General features: G+C 50.2%; 1 protein-coding gene across 1 annotated transcript; it reads left to right on the top strand.

Moving 5' to 3' along the window:
- The first annotated feature begins 1,088 nt into the window (after positions 1-1,088).
- Positions 1,089-14,389, top strand: LOC122541218 (nuclear factor 7, ovary-like). Its single transcript, XM_043677842.1, has 5 exons — positions 1,089-1,304; positions 3,949-4,044; positions 7,796-8,026; positions 9,892-9,914; positions 14,240-14,389. The coding sequence occupies exons 1-5, from the start codon at positions 1,089-1,091 to the stop codon at positions 14,379-14,381; spliced, it is 708 nt and encodes a 235-aa protein (XP_043533777.1). The 3' UTR covers positions 14,382-14,389.
- Positions 14,390-15,117: the final 728 nt, after the last annotated feature.

The following is a 15,117-nucleotide window of genomic DNA, read 5'->3' on the forward strand; positions in this document are numbered from 1 at the left end:
GGTGTCCCGGTTCCCAGAGCTTGGGACTTTCCTTGAGCTGGTCAATTAATGCAGAAAATTCATAGGTAGCCTGGCCTCCATCCTGGCACCCTTCTATCAGCCACTGAGAAAGGGTCAGCCTTGGGAATGTTCTCATAGCTAAGGGAAGTGACGAAACAACAATCATCATCCAAGGTGTTGGCCCGCGATGCGATGCCCCCCTCACGGTATCAGGGTGGCGTTGGCTCACAGATGACCCAATGGAGAGGCACGCCCGATAGCATAATCTCCTGCGACTTTGGATGGTGCAGAGTGCCAGTACGCTCAGATAGAGAAGGAGGGTTTGGCGGTCATCTTTTGGTGCGAGAAAGTTCCTCCAATACCTTGACAATACCAATGGCACGGTGGCACAGTGGGTTAGCACTGCTGCCTCGCAGCGCCAGGGACCCGGGTTTGATCCCAGCCTCGGGCAGACTGTGTGTGTGTGGAGTTTGCACATTCTCCCCGTGTCTGGGTGGGTTTCCTCCGGGTGCTCCGGTTTCCTCCCACAGTCCGAAGACGTGCAGGTTGGGGTGAATTGGCCGTGCTAAATTGTCCCGTAGTGTTAGGTGCATTAGTCAGGGATAAATGTAGTGGAATGAATCTGGGTGGGTTACTCTTCAGAGGGTTAGTGTGGACTTGTTGATCCGAAGGGCCTGTTTTCAAAGTGCAGGGACTCTATTCTATTCTATTGTAACACCGCCCAGGAGGACAGTGGCAAATGCACATGTCTTGAGCCAGCTCCCACGATCAGGTACATAACCAATGGTACCACCTCTGGATGAGTTCACTCTGGTTTTAGATTTTCTGGACATGCCTCTGGTCACTGCTGACAATATCAAACCGTGGAGACAAAAGCATCCCATCCCGGTGAAACAAAAACAGTTGGCAGCGATAGGGAAAGTGAAAGGGCCGTCCCAACTGGGATTGAAACCCTCCTGGACCCGGCAAGACCACACCCCACCGTGGAGGACGCCATCTTCTTCCCGGGAAGCGAGGGCGATCGTCGCTGCCGGACACCGGCAGAACTCCACCTGGGGTTTCCAACACGCGGATGTTGGCGGGAGGTTATGACCACCCCGCGGCCGAGGTTGGATGCAGACACGGCCGCGGTGCCGGGGCAGTGCCCGGAGTGCCAACGGGAGCGCAGATTAGCGCCAGCAGCTCCCCCACATTCGTGGGAATGGCCGGGTAAACCTTTGACTGGGTTGCACGTTGACTATCCCAGTCTTGTCATGGGCTCAACATTCTTAGTCATCCTGGACACCCACATGAAGTGGTTGGATGTGAGTGCAGTTCATTTGGCAAACATGGGAACGGTTCATAGGAAAGCTGTGAGCATCTTTTGCAATACATGGGCTCCTGGAGGTGTTGGTCACAGACAATGGGTCATCACTAACCAGCACGGGGACGTTGAGTATTTCCTCAAGTCCACATATAATGACAGCTCCATACCATGGAGCGTCCAATGGTCTGGCAGAAATAGCAGTCCAAACGTTGAAGGTGGGCTGAAAGAAGCAGCCGACAGCTTCATTAGATACCAAACTGTCTCCTCTTTGGTTATAGAACCATCCCTCATGCCACAACAGAGATATCTCCTGCAGAAGACCCCTCACCAGGTTCAACCCGATCGGCCCTGACCTTGGGGAAGGCTGGAACGACATCAGGAATGCCAACACCAGACAAGACACCGCTAAGCGGCACGGTGGTTAGCACTGCTGCCTCACAGTGCCTGAGACCCGGATTCAATTCCCGCCTCGGGCGACTGACTGTGTGGAGTTTGCACGTTCTCCCCTTGTCTGCGTGGGTTTCCTCCGGGTGCTCCGGTTTCCTCCCACAGTCCAAAAATATGCAGGTCAGGTGAATTGGCCATGCTAAATTGCCCGTAGTGTTAGGGGCAGGGGTAAATGTAGGGGAATGGGTCTGAGTGGGTTGTGCTTCGGCGGGTCGGTGTGGACTTGTTGGGCCGAAGGGCCTGTTTCCACACTGTAAGTAATCTAATTGAGAGACATGGCTCGCTTCAGGGGACACAGCCCAGTGTTGAAACCGGCCAAGGTTAACGCAAGGTCGCATGACGCCGTCCTGAACCAGCATGTGGACCCACACGAAAGCTGCAACCTGGCAAACGGTGCAGGAGCGTAACATTCCCTGGCTCCTCAGACCTTCCTGAAGGAAAGCGCTCGGAATCCCGGCCTCTCCGTCCGGCAATGAAGCGACATCGGAATCTGGGCAGGGCACAGCAGATGTTGCAGCCTCGATGCCTTTACCCCCCACCCCGATGAAGGGGGTGAATTTCTTTCCAAAGCAGTTTGGCCACAAGGCGCGCGGCGGTACCTTGTCGGAGGAAACGGACCCATAACGAAAACGCCCCAGGAGGAGCTACAAGAGAAAGAACAGCTCTCCGCCCCCGGACTCAGAGGGGGTGGGGGTGTAGTAATTGTAACGTGGACAGCCAGGTGGTTCTCAGAGAATATGAGTTCCCTGATTGGGGCTGTTAATCTGTTCCAGTTGGAGAGCCCTGGCTGACAGGAATGTTGATACCTTTAGGGAGAGTTGGGAACCGCGGTGACAGGAGTGCTTTATTCCTCCCCCCACCCCCAATTCTATTTTGATTTAGTCCCTCCCCTCCCCTTCACCATTTGACGTGGGTATTGCTCGCTCTGGGCTTTGCTTGTCACTGGTTCTTTGGTCACATGGGTGTCTTTTGCGGTGGTGGAATATTACCACAGTTATTTTCACTTGGTGTTATCACTGTGTCTTACACCGACATCCACACACCCATGGGTGCTGGGGAATATTAGCACTACTGCTGTATGGCAGTAGTGTGGGTGGGGGGGGGGGGGGGGGGTGGAAGAACAAGAACAAACCAAAATCTCCTTAGTTCAGGGGAAAAAAGAATAAACAGGAGTGTGAGAGGATCGGTTTACTCTGAGAGCTGACTCTGGGGCAGCCAGGTCACTGTCAAGGACTCTCCACATATAAATGAAGGGTGAATTAGTAACAGGACATTGGCCTCGTTGGAATCATTTCAAGAAACAGTTCTGTTCATTTACAAATAGTAGCAAAGCCTTAACCATTTACCAGAAACACTCCAATCAGCGAGCTCATTTCTCTGCAGTACAGCAAGAAACAATTCCAAATGGCTCCAACAAATGTAGCTCTGTCTCTGGCTCCTTTAGTCCCCTGCTCCTCTGGGATGTTCACTGCCTGTCCCAGGTTCCACATCTTTCCTGCTCCTCACAGCGAGACTGCCTGATCTTCATTCACTTGCTCCTGCCGCACTGTCAGTGGGTCAGTACTGACGGAGTGCCGCACTGTCAGAGGGTCAGTACTGAGGGAGTGCCACACTGTCAGAGGGTCAGTGCTGAGGGAGTGACGCACTGTCAGAGGGTCAGTGCTGAGGGAGTGCCGCACTGTCAGAGGGTCAGTACTGACGAAGTGCCGCACTGTCAGAGGGTCAGTACTGAGGGAGTGTAACTTTGCCACATGTTTCGGATGAAGACTTGCTTTTCCCGGTAAAAGACCCTTTAACCACCACTCTGAAGAAGAGCAAGAGCAGTTCCCTCCTTTGCTCTGGTTAATATTTTCCTCTGAAATTCCCAGAGTAAACATAAAAGCTCACTGGTCATTGATGTCGCGGGATTGACAGTCCCAATCGACTGCCTCTTTCCTTCATACGTCGGTGACCGGATTTCAGGGGAACACTCCCTCATCACACACTTTGGAGTTGCTAACTGAGATGTTTAAAATGGAGGGAGGAGCAGGGGTGAGGGTATAGGAATGGGCAGTGGTTTGTCACGGGATCCCAATTTTCCACTCCGGTTCCAACGATGCCGCACACCCAAATCCTGAAGCCTGCCCTGCGCTGTTCGAGGGGACTGTGCTGTTGTTTTTTTTTTTAAACATCCTCTGTGTGCACTGTCCTTACAGGGGAAGCTCCAGGCCGCTCTGGATGTACTGAACAAGCAAGTGGACGAAATCTCCAACAGTCAGAGCAACCAGCAGGCCAACATAGCCGAGCTGAAGGTGAGGCACGCAATCCGGCCGCTGACCAGCTCTGGGTTCTGCTGTCAATGTCTGGCGGGCCTGAGGTGGACAGTGGCTCCAAATGGGGTGATGGCGAAATGGCCAGGCAGAGGGGTTTAGCCCAGGCCTACAACGTCAACAGGAAATGAAAACCAAGTTGGGAACTGGGGGTGGGGGGAAATGATGGTGTTGCACTGGTAACCTCAATGGTCATGTAATCCAGAGGCTAATGCTCCAGGGGCAAGGGGTCAGTGACCCTGGCAACCGACGGGATTAAAGTTCAGTTAACAGACCCAGGCTATTAAAGTGAGTCTCTGTCGCGGTGACCACGGCAACCGTCATTGACCTACAGGTAGTTTTCCTGTAACGCGATGGTTGTGTTCTTGAGCAACCCCGCGTTGCAGAAAAATCGCGACTTGGAAACGGTGCTGGACGTGCTGGCGATGTTAATCGCGTCACAGCTGACACACGCTTTCCAAATTCGCGCTTTATAAACGGCATCCTTGATCCGCGCTGACGAAACACACGTTGTCACGGAACGACCTGTGTTGTCAAAACCCGGCTGAAACGAAGATGGAAAAAAGGTGTTGGGGAAACTCAACAGGTTCCGTGGCAAAAGAGAGAATAAGCAGAGTTAATGTTTCGGATCCGGTAACCCTTCTTCAAGACTGATGGTAGCTAGGAGAAGGTTGGTATCGTACAATAGATCATCGTATTCATTGGGTGTTGAAACAGGCCCAACAGGTCCGCACTGACCCTCCGAAGAGTATCCCACCCAGACCTATTACCCTACCCTATTACTCGCCATTTGCCCCTGACTAATGCACCTAATTTAGCACGGCTAACTCACCCTGGCTTGCACACTTTTGGACTGAGGGAGGAAACCCGCACAGACACGGGGAGAATGTATGAACTACACACAGACGGTCGCCAGAGGCTGGAATCGAACCCGGATCCCGGGCGTTGTGAGGCAGCAGGGCTAACCACTGAGCCACTGCGCCGCCTAAATATGCTGAAAACTGGGGGAGAGGGAGGTATGGTGTAAGTAGTCGTGGAGACAGCGCCCACAGGCAGAGGAAGACAGATGGGCAGACAAAAGGGTGGACAGTGGTAGGCCAGGTAGGAAGTGAAGCTGTTAATAGGGACCATGAGGAAGTGAAAATGAGCTGACTGTGCTGAAAATAGCTTCCGGGGGGGGTGTGGCTAGGGTTTCTGGACGTGTTTTGTCTGCTTGTTTGGTTTGTTGCTGAGAAATCAGTGGACTGTGTTCATGTGGTGGCTCGATAGAATCCCTACAGTGTGAAAACAGGCCCTTCAGCCCAACAGATCCACATTTACCCTCGACTAATGCATCTAAACCCACACATCCCTGAACACTACAGACAATTTACGGTCCCTGACGCGGTGAGGCAGCAGTGCCAACCGCTGAGCCACCGTGCTGCCCCAGTTAGATTAAAACGAGTCCCTGACTCAGTCACTGCACGAGGAAAACCCGTCTGAGATCCCGGAGGGTGCAAGGAATGTGGGATGGGATATTCCGAGAAGGAAGATTTCCAGTGCCCTCTCTGATACCTTTCAGCGCAGGGAGAATCAAGGGATTGCACTGGGGTGGACAGGTCAGAGGCTAAACGTGTGAGACAGTTTCCTGTTATTGGTCAGGGGTAATTTATATCATGGAAACAAGAATGGGAGGTGGCCTAAGAAACTTCTGGATTAAAAGATCAATTATAAAAGTCCTGGGAACTCTCCCCCTTCACTATTAAGAGATAGTGGGATTTAGCCTCTGTGTTTTCGGATCCTGCTGCCCTCCATCTGGGACAAACAGTGCTCACCCTCTATCATTGGAGATGGTCGAGGCATCACACACAATGCTTTGAGTTCAGTGCCATGTGTTAAACATTAACCAGGCCGGTCTGGAAGCACAAAGTGCTGTTCCACATTGGACCCGTGGACTGTCGAGTGTGGGAGAGGCGTTTGCCATTGTGTTCAGTGGGTTACTTACTCCAGGGAGAGATGAACAGAGTCAACGTCTCCAATCCAGTGTGTCTCTCTTCCTCAGCAGGGTTGTCGAGTTCTGGATAAGAGCCATCCGGACTCAAAACTTTAACTCTCTTTCCCTCTTCACAAATGCTGCCAGACCTGTTGAGTCTTTCCAGCATTTTCTGCATCTGGTTCAGATTTCCAGCATCCCCAGCGTTTACAGTCATAGAGCCATACAGCACAGAAACAGACCTTTCGGCCCATTCTTGTCCACTGGTTTTCCAACAAAACTGGTCGCATTTGCTTACATCTGGTCCGTATCTCTCTAAATCTTTCCTATCCGTGTGCCTATCCAAACATCTATTAAATGTGGTAACTGTACCTGCATTTATTGCATCCTCTGGCAGCTTGTTCCAGACACACACCACCCTCTGTGTGATAAGGTTGTCCCTCAGGTCCCTTTTAAATCTTTCCCCTCTCACCTTAAACCTTTGCCCTCTAGTTTTGGACCTTGGCTATTCACCTTGTCCGTGCCCCTTATAATTTTACTAACATCCTTCCTATAGCAGCTGTTCTAGTCTTTTGTAAAGTGCTTTTTCCTTAGTATTGAATAGTTATTCCGGTTTTACATTTTTTAAAAATATGCCAGAAATCTTTCTGGTAAGTATAACTCGGGGGGCAGTAAACCGAGGCACACGTCAATTGGAAGGAGTTAATACAATCAACTTCACAAAACTTTCATGTCATTGCAGAACCACAGTCCTGCCCTTAGCGTGTGGTTAATTCAGTGCCCGTGACACTTGGGATGAATTTCTGCTGTCCCTCCCGAATTACCCCCAGAACCTCCTGCCATTGCTGCTCCACCATCTTCGTTCCTTGACTCCCCTGTCCAATCACCTCAGGCCCGCCCCCTCCCTCTTTGTAGTTACCTTTACTCAGTTATAATCCCATTACATCTGATTCCAGCTCCTCCCCCTCACACTGCAGGGTGAATTGTGACACATAACGGTCATCAGCTTGACAGAACAACCTCAGTTGTCCAAACATCGATTATCCGAATTTCGGATGATCTGAACAAGATCTCAAGGTCACATAAAAACATTATCCGTTATCCGAACAATCAGTTATCCAAACAATCAGTTATCCGAGTAAAATACTCCCCGCAGGTCTCTTTCGGATAACTGCGGTTGTTCTGGACTTAGTTATTCTGTGTTTGTTTACGTTAGTCTGGTGAGTGATCTAGGTCAAGATTAGAGCGGTGCTGGAAAACCACAACAGGTCAGGCAGCATCCGAGGAGCAGGAAAACCAACGTTTCGGGCAAAAGCCCTTCAGCAGGAAGGATGAGTGATTTGTACTCACTGGGCTTGCCTATTAAGCTTGGACGATGAGACAGAGCAGAGCTAAATGGCGATGTTTGTGGAATTGGAGAAAGCATTGTTACTAAAACCAGTGCCCACTTTGAGACAACTGGCACCAACGCGTTACTCTGAGGGAAATCAAATCAGTCTCAGACTGGCGCAAGACTTGTGACTCAGGATTTAGGAAGCTCACATTTCCCCGCTGGTCTGTGCTCTCTCTTCCCAGAAACAAGCTGATGCCATGAGGAAGAACATCGAGTCGGAGTTTACCAAGCTGCGCCAGTACCTGCGGGACGAGGAGAAGGTCCTGATGGGTAAGATTAAGAAGAAGGAAGACAGACTGGCGCAAGACTTGTGACTCAGGATTTGGGAAGCTCACATTTCCCCGCTGGTCTGTGCTCTCTCTTCCCAGAAACAAGCTGACGCCATGAGGAAGAACATCGAGTCGGAGTTTACCAAGCTGCGCCAGTACCTGCGGGACGAGGAGAAGGTCCTGATGGGTAAGATTAAGAAGAAGGAAGACAACATCCTGCAGCAGCTGGAGGACAACCTCAAGGCTGTGTCGACAGAGAGGGCCATGCTGAATGAACGCATCATGGATATACAGCAGAGGATGACAATGAAGGATGCTGAGATCCTCAAGGTAAGACGCCGTTGTGCCTCGGACCGATGTCCAGACATGCCGTCTGGGAAGGGTCGAGTTGAGGGCATAATTTGGGCCAAACTTACTCCTGGGAATCGGTTTAGCTCAGTTGGCTGGATCATTGGTTTGCAGAGCAGTGGGACGCCAACTGCGGGGGTTCAACTCCCATCACTGGTTTGAGATTACCATGAAGGGCTCTCCTTCTTAACCTCTTCCCTCGCCTGAGGTCTGGTGGCCCTCAGGTTATAAATCACCACCAGTCATTTCTCTCTGTAATGAGAGAGCAGTCCCTGTGGTCTGGTAAGACTACGATGACATGACACCAACCTGCTCTTGGTTGACTTCAGAGGGAGGAGCTGTTTGGGGGATTGGGTGGTAGTTAAAGCCCCTCTTAAGCTAAAACCACCCACCCCACCTCAGGATGAAGTGTCTGAGACGTGGTAGTGCTCACGGACATGTGGCCGTACGCTTACGGGTTGGAGCCAGTTATAATCCAGAGGCCAGTTCACCCTTACAAAGGGTCACAGGGAATCTCAATGGCAGGATGGACTAGAAGGTCCTAGTGGTGGTAGGGGGAGAGTTACAGGCCGTCCGCTAAACGGTGGTCAATCACGGGGGAAGTGGTGGGGAGGAATTCGATCGAGCTGATGCCGGGAGGGGAATATTCCAGAAGGTTCCCCAGGTATAAATCCCAAGGGTCAACAGTACCATGCAGTCAGTTGGATGTATTCTGGGGTGGGTCTCAGTGAGGGTTAGAGGTTGAATTTAGGCTCGGATGCTGAGGTTATCGCAGCCTCGAGTTGGGAAGTGGATCCCATACTGCTGAGGTTTAATAAGGTTGGGCCGGGCCGGGCCGATTGAAGTACTCTGCGCTCGCTCGCCGACGTTGGCTACTGGTCAGGTCTCGCCTTGATTTTCGAAGTTGAATTCCTTCCTTTTAAACTTGCCCTCTAATCACCTCCAGAGCCCTCTGCGTTGTCTCTGCCCCTCTGATGCTGGGCCTGTTCTACATCCCTGATTTTAATTGTTCCACCGTTAGTGACGGCGCCTTCCCCTGACAATATCCCAAGCTCTGGAATTCTCTTCATAACCCCCATTCCATCATCCTCTCCTGCTTTAAACAATGATTTAAAACCCAAATCTTTGACATAGCTTATGGACATAGAGTCATAGAACCACTTTCTGTGTAAATATATGTTGTCCCTTGTGTCCCTTTAAAATCTTGCTCCTCTCACCTTAATAGTATCCCCCTCTAGTTTTGGACTCCCATACCCAAGGGGAAAATACCCTTGCTATTCACCTTATCCATACCCCTCATGATTTTACAAACCTCTATAAGATCACCTCTCCTACGCTCCAGTGAAAAATTGTCCTCAGCCTAACCAGCTTCTCCTCATAACTCGAACCCTCTACCCTTGGCACCACCCTGGTAAATCTTTTCCTCACCCTCTCCAGCTCGGTAATGTCCTTCCTCTGACGGGGTGACCCGAACTACGCACAGTACTCCGGGAGAGGCCTCACCAGCACCCTGCACCACCTCGACATGATGACCCAACTCCTGTACTCAATGGTCTGAGACTTTACAAAGCAGCCAGGAAATTGTAGCCCTCAACAATTGGGAGATATTTAGAATTTGCAAGGAGGGCAAAGAAATTGATAAAGAAAGTGAGATTTCAATCCTTATGTGGCTCGATGTTTAATTTAGCTTCTTAATTGCTTCTGTGATTGCCCTGGGGACAACCTATTAAGGTAAAGGTCCTTAATGATGATAAGTTGTTCTTGAATACGTTTGGATTTTGTAACGTTTGCCTGTCTATTTCCATCCTTGCCACCTCTAACCTGCTGTATTTTATTTTGGTGTTTAGGACATAAAACAATTGCTTGATGGGTATGTAATCTTTTCTCTACATTTCAGCTTTTAGTTCTGTCAGCTAGTCGTGATTTCGTTGCAATTACCACTTCAAACAAATTCGGCGAACGAGCGCACATTGCCAGGGCAAATTGATTTCTGAATCGCTTGCTTTGGCAGGAGGGTGAACAGGGACAGCAAATCCACTTTCTCCCCAGATATTAGAGACACATTGAATGGAATTATAGAATCCCTGCAGTGTGGAAGCAGGCCATTCAGCCCATTGAGTCCACACTGACCCACCAAAGAGCATCCCATCCAGACCTACCCCTCTTACTCTATCCAAGTAACCCTGCATTTCCCATGGTTAATAGCCTGCACCTTCCTGCTCCCTGCAGTGTGGAAGTAGGCCATCTGGCCCCTCCGAAGAGTAACCCATCCAGACCTATTTCCTCTGACAAGCCCACTTAACCTACCTATCCCTGGACACCATGGGTAATTTAGCATGGCCAATCCACCCTAAACTGCACATCTTGTTTGGACTGTGGGAGGAAACCAGAGCACGCTGATGAAACCCACGCAGACACGGGGAGAATGTGCAAACTCCACACAGACGTTGCCCGAGGTGGGAATTGAACCCAGGTCCCTGGCGCTGTGAGGCAGCGGTGTTAACCACCCAGCCACCATGCTGCCCCTTCAGGCTCCTGAAGAGACCCTTCAGCCCGTCGCGTCTGCACCTGTCCCAATTTCCAGGCTTCAATGTTATGACATTTGAAGTGCTCTTCCAAGCTCTTTTTTCAGTGTTTGTGAGGTTTTCCACCCTCCCTGACAGGATGTTCTGGATTCCCCTTCAGGTGAGGAGTTTTTCTACACATCCCCTCCAATCCTTCACCTTAAATTGCTTTATCATCTTAAATAATTCTGATAATTTCAGCCAAACCTATACTTCCTGATCCATCTCCCACTCAGATGGTTCCATTCCTGAATAGATAACAGCAGCACCCAATCACCTCATCCTTGAACTGCCAACAAAATCAATTGATTAGCTAAAGCCAGCATTATCTCCCTGACGCTGGAACCAGGGGGGACAGAGTCTCGGAATAAGAGGAAGGCCGATCCGGACTGAGGTGGGGAGGAAACTCTCCACTCGGGGGTTGGTGAACCCTTGAGAATTCTCTACCCCAAAGATCTGTGGCAGCTCAACCATCGAGTGGGCTCAAGACAGAAATCAGAAGGTTTCTGGAAACCCATGACGTTAATTGGAGATAGTGTTGGAAAATGGTGTTGATGTAGACGATGGGATGTGACCAAAATTGAACAGTGGGGCAGGTTCGGTGGGCTGAATGGTCTACTCTTATTGATGTTCCTATGGTCATACACACCAGACCACCTATTCTCATGTTCTGCTGACACTTGAGCCTTATTTTCCCTTTGCATCTTTCAGGCCTGTTGGTCAGCCATTTTTAGCGAGGGATGCACCATGGTTAGCCATAGGAAAATTCAGTTTGGGTGGGTTAGCCATGGGGCAATGCAGGCTGTGTGGGTTAGTCATGAGGAAATACAGGTTGGGTGGGTTAGCCATAGGAAAATTCAGTTTAGGTGGGTTAGCCATGGGGAAATGTAGGTTGAGTGGGTTACCCATGGGGAAATGCAGGTTGGGTGGGTTAGCCATAGGAAAATTCGGTTTGGGTGGGTTAGCCATGGGGAAATGCAGGTTAGGTGGGTTAGCCATGGTGAAATGCAGGTTAGGTGGGTTAGCCATGGGGAAATGTAGGTTGAGTGGGTTACCCATGGGGAAATGCAGGTTGGGTGGGTTAGCCATAGGAAAATTCGGTTTGGGTGGGTTAGCCATGGTGAAATGCAGGTTAGGTGGGTTAGCCATGGTGAAATGCAGGTTAGGTGGGTTAGCCATGGTGAAATGCAGGTTGGGTGAGATAGCCATAGGAAAATTCAGTTTGGGTGGGTTAGCCATGGGGAAATGCAGGTTGGGTGAGTTAACCATGGAGAAATGCTGGTTGGGTGGGTTAGCCATGGGGAAATGCAGGTTGGGTGAGTTAACCATGGAGAAATTCTGGTTGGGTGGGTTAGCCATGGGGAAATGCAGTTTGGGTGAGTTAACCATGGAGAAATGCTGGTTGGGTGGGTTAGCCATGGGGAAATGCAGGTTGGGTGGGTTAGTCATGGGGTAATACAGCTTAGGTGAGTTAGTCATGGGGAAATGCAGGCTGTGTGGGTTAGCCATGGTGAAATGCAGATGGTGTGGGTTAGCCATGGTGAAATGCAGGTTGGGTGAGTTAGCCATGGGGTAATGCAGGTTGGGTGGGTTAGCCATGGGGAAATGCAGGTTGGGTGGGTTAGCCATGGGGAAATGCAGGTTGGGTGGGTTAGTCATGGGGTAATGCAGGTTGGGTGAGTTAGCCATGGGAAAATGCAGGTTGGGTGAGTTAGCCATGGGGAAATGCAGGTTGGGTGGGTTAGTCATGGGTTAATGCAGGTTGGGTGGGTTAGCCATGGGGAAATGCAGGTTGGGTGAGTTAGCCATGGGGAAATGCAGGTTGGGTGTGTTAGCCATGGTGAAATGCAGGTTGGGTGGGTTAGTCATGGGGTAATGCAGGTTGGGTGAGTTAGCCATGGGGAAATGCAGGTTGGGTGGGTTAGCCATGGTGAAATGCTGGTTGGGTGGGTTAGCCATGGGGAAATGCAGGTTGGGTGAGTTAGCCATGGTGAAATGCAGGTTGGGTGGGTTAGTCATGGGGTAATGCAGGTTGGGTGAGTTAGCCATGGGAAAATGCAGGTTGGGTGAGTTAGCCATGGGGAAATGCAGGTTGGGTGAGTTAGCCATGGGGAAATGCAGGTTGGGTGAGTTAGCCATGGGGTAATGCAGGTTGTGTGGGTTAGCCATGGTAAAATGCAGGTTGTGTGGGTTAGCCATGGTGAAATGCAGATGGTGTCGGTTAGCCTTGGTGAAATGCAGGTTGGGTGAGTTAGCCATGGGGAAATGCAGGTTATGGTGGGTTAGCCATGGGGAAATGCAGGTTGTGTGGGTTAGCCATGGTGAAATGCAGGTTGGGTAAGTTAGCCATGGGGAAATGCAGGTTGGGTGGGTTAGCCATGGGGAAATGCAGGTTGGGTGGGTTAGCCATGGTGAAATGCAGGTTGGGTGGGTTAGTCATGGGGTAATGCAGGTTGGGTGAGTTCGCCATGGGGAAATGCTGTTTGGGTGGGTTAGCCCGGGGAAATGGAGTTTGGGTGGGTTAGCCATAGGGAAATGCAGGTTAGGGTCGGTTAGCCATGGGGAAATGCAGGTTGGGTGGGTTAGACATAGGGAAATGCTGGTTGGGTGGGTTAGACATGGGGAAATGCAGGTTGGGTGGGTTAGCCATGGGGAAATACAGGTTAGGGTGGGTTAGCCATGGGGAAATGCAGGTTTGGTGGGTTAGCCGTGGGGAAATGCAGGTTAGGGTGGGTTAGCCATGGGGAAATGCTGGTTAGGGTGGGTTAGCCATGGGGAAATGCAGACTGTGTGGGTTAGCCATGGGGAAATGCAGTTTGGGTGGGTTAGCCCGGGGGAAATGCAGTTTGGGTGGGTTAGCCATGGTGAAGTGCAGTTTGGGTGGGTTAGCCATGGGGAAATGCTGGCTAGGTGGGTTAGCCATGGGGAAATGCTGGCTAGGTGGGTTAGCCCGGGGGAAACGCAGTTTGGGTGGGTTAGCCATGGGGAAACGCAGTTTGGGTGGGTTAGCCATGGGGACACGCAGTTTGGGTGGTTTAGCCATGGGGAAACACAGTTTGGGTGGGTTAGCCATGGGGAAACGCAGTTTGGGTGGGTTAGCCATGGAGAAATACAGTTTGGGTGGGTTACCCGGGGGGAAACGCAGTTTGGGTGGGTTAGCCATGGGGAAATGCTGGCTAGGTGGGTTAGCCATGGGGAAATGTAGGTTGTGTGGGTTAGACATGGGGTTTTGCAGGGTAACAGTGATAGGATAGGTCTAGGTGGGCTGCTATTTGGAAGATTAGTGCAGATTCAATGGGCCAAATGGCCTGGTCCCTTACTGTAGAGATTCTATGATTAACCTATTTCTGCATTATACCACATTGCAACCCCATGATCTGTCTGGATGTGACTAATTCAAGCCCAGTTCGACTGTGTTAGTCAATGGCCACTGCCAGTGTGTACTTATCCAGAGCATTGAGGTGTTGCACTAACATCTCAACATTGTCGAACTGATCCTTCAGCAGTCTGTGTTGATGCCACAACTAAGTTAGAATGGAATCTGCCATGCTGCTTATTCATATATTCCTGCATTTGCGCGTTTGTAACAGAAGAAAACAGACTCTGATTTAACAACATTATGTTTACGCAGAGCGGAGACATCTAAAATCAAACCCACGGAAACCAAATTAAATCTGAATCTATACGATCCCATTGGCCCGCTGCAGTATATAGTCTGGAAACGAATGCTAAAGGTTATTAATCCAGGTAAGGCTGACCTTGAAAGGAAGTGATTCTATCGATGTCCCTGCAGGTTTTGTAACAGATTGATTGCGATTTCATAGGTCACATCAGGGAGATGTATGATTGTGTGAACCTGAGAGAGAGAGAGAGACAGAGAGAGCGCAGGATAGATTTTCCGGGGTGGTAGCTGGGATCAGAGGCTTCTGGGAAATGGAGAGACCGGAGGAGGTGAGATTGTGCGCCATAAACTGGGGAAGCTGAGGGAAGAGTTGACGTATGAAAGTCAGGAAGGGTTTCAATCAAGTCGATAAGAAAGATTTCTTTCCAATGGGAGGGAGATTCACAGGTGATGCAGATTTTGGATAGTTAACCAAAAGAAAAGGGAGGGAAATGATAGGGTTTGTTGAAAGCAGCAAGACGTTTTGATGGGGTTGTGGTCAAACAAACGATGGAATCGCAGTAACTTGCAAAAGGGAATTCGTCAATACTTGAAGGGGGAGTCTGGGGGAAGGGGCAAACGTTTGAGACTAATTGCAGAGCTCTCTCGCAGAAACAACATGAGTACTCTGGTCTCTTTCTGTGCAGAATGACCAATTCCCCAGAAAATTGGCTCTATTTAATGTTTTAATCATGCCCTTTTTTAAAAAAATTCCTTTCTCAGTCAAAATTCCTCTGCTGTTTAAAATTGTTCCCAAAGTCATCAGAAACAGCGTGACCCTTCTGTATTATCACCGGGCTCATGTTTACACAGAATCAGCATGAAATACAGCGAATTGTCTGAATGTT

Source organism: Chiloscyllium plagiosum, chromosome 37 (assembly GCF_004010195.1).
Source record: "Chiloscyllium plagiosum isolate BGI_BamShark_2017 chromosome 37, ASM401019v2, whole genome shotgun sequence".
Classification (NCBI taxonomy): Eukaryota; Metazoa; Chordata; class Chondrichthyes; order Orectolobiformes; family Hemiscylliidae; genus Chiloscyllium; species Chiloscyllium plagiosum.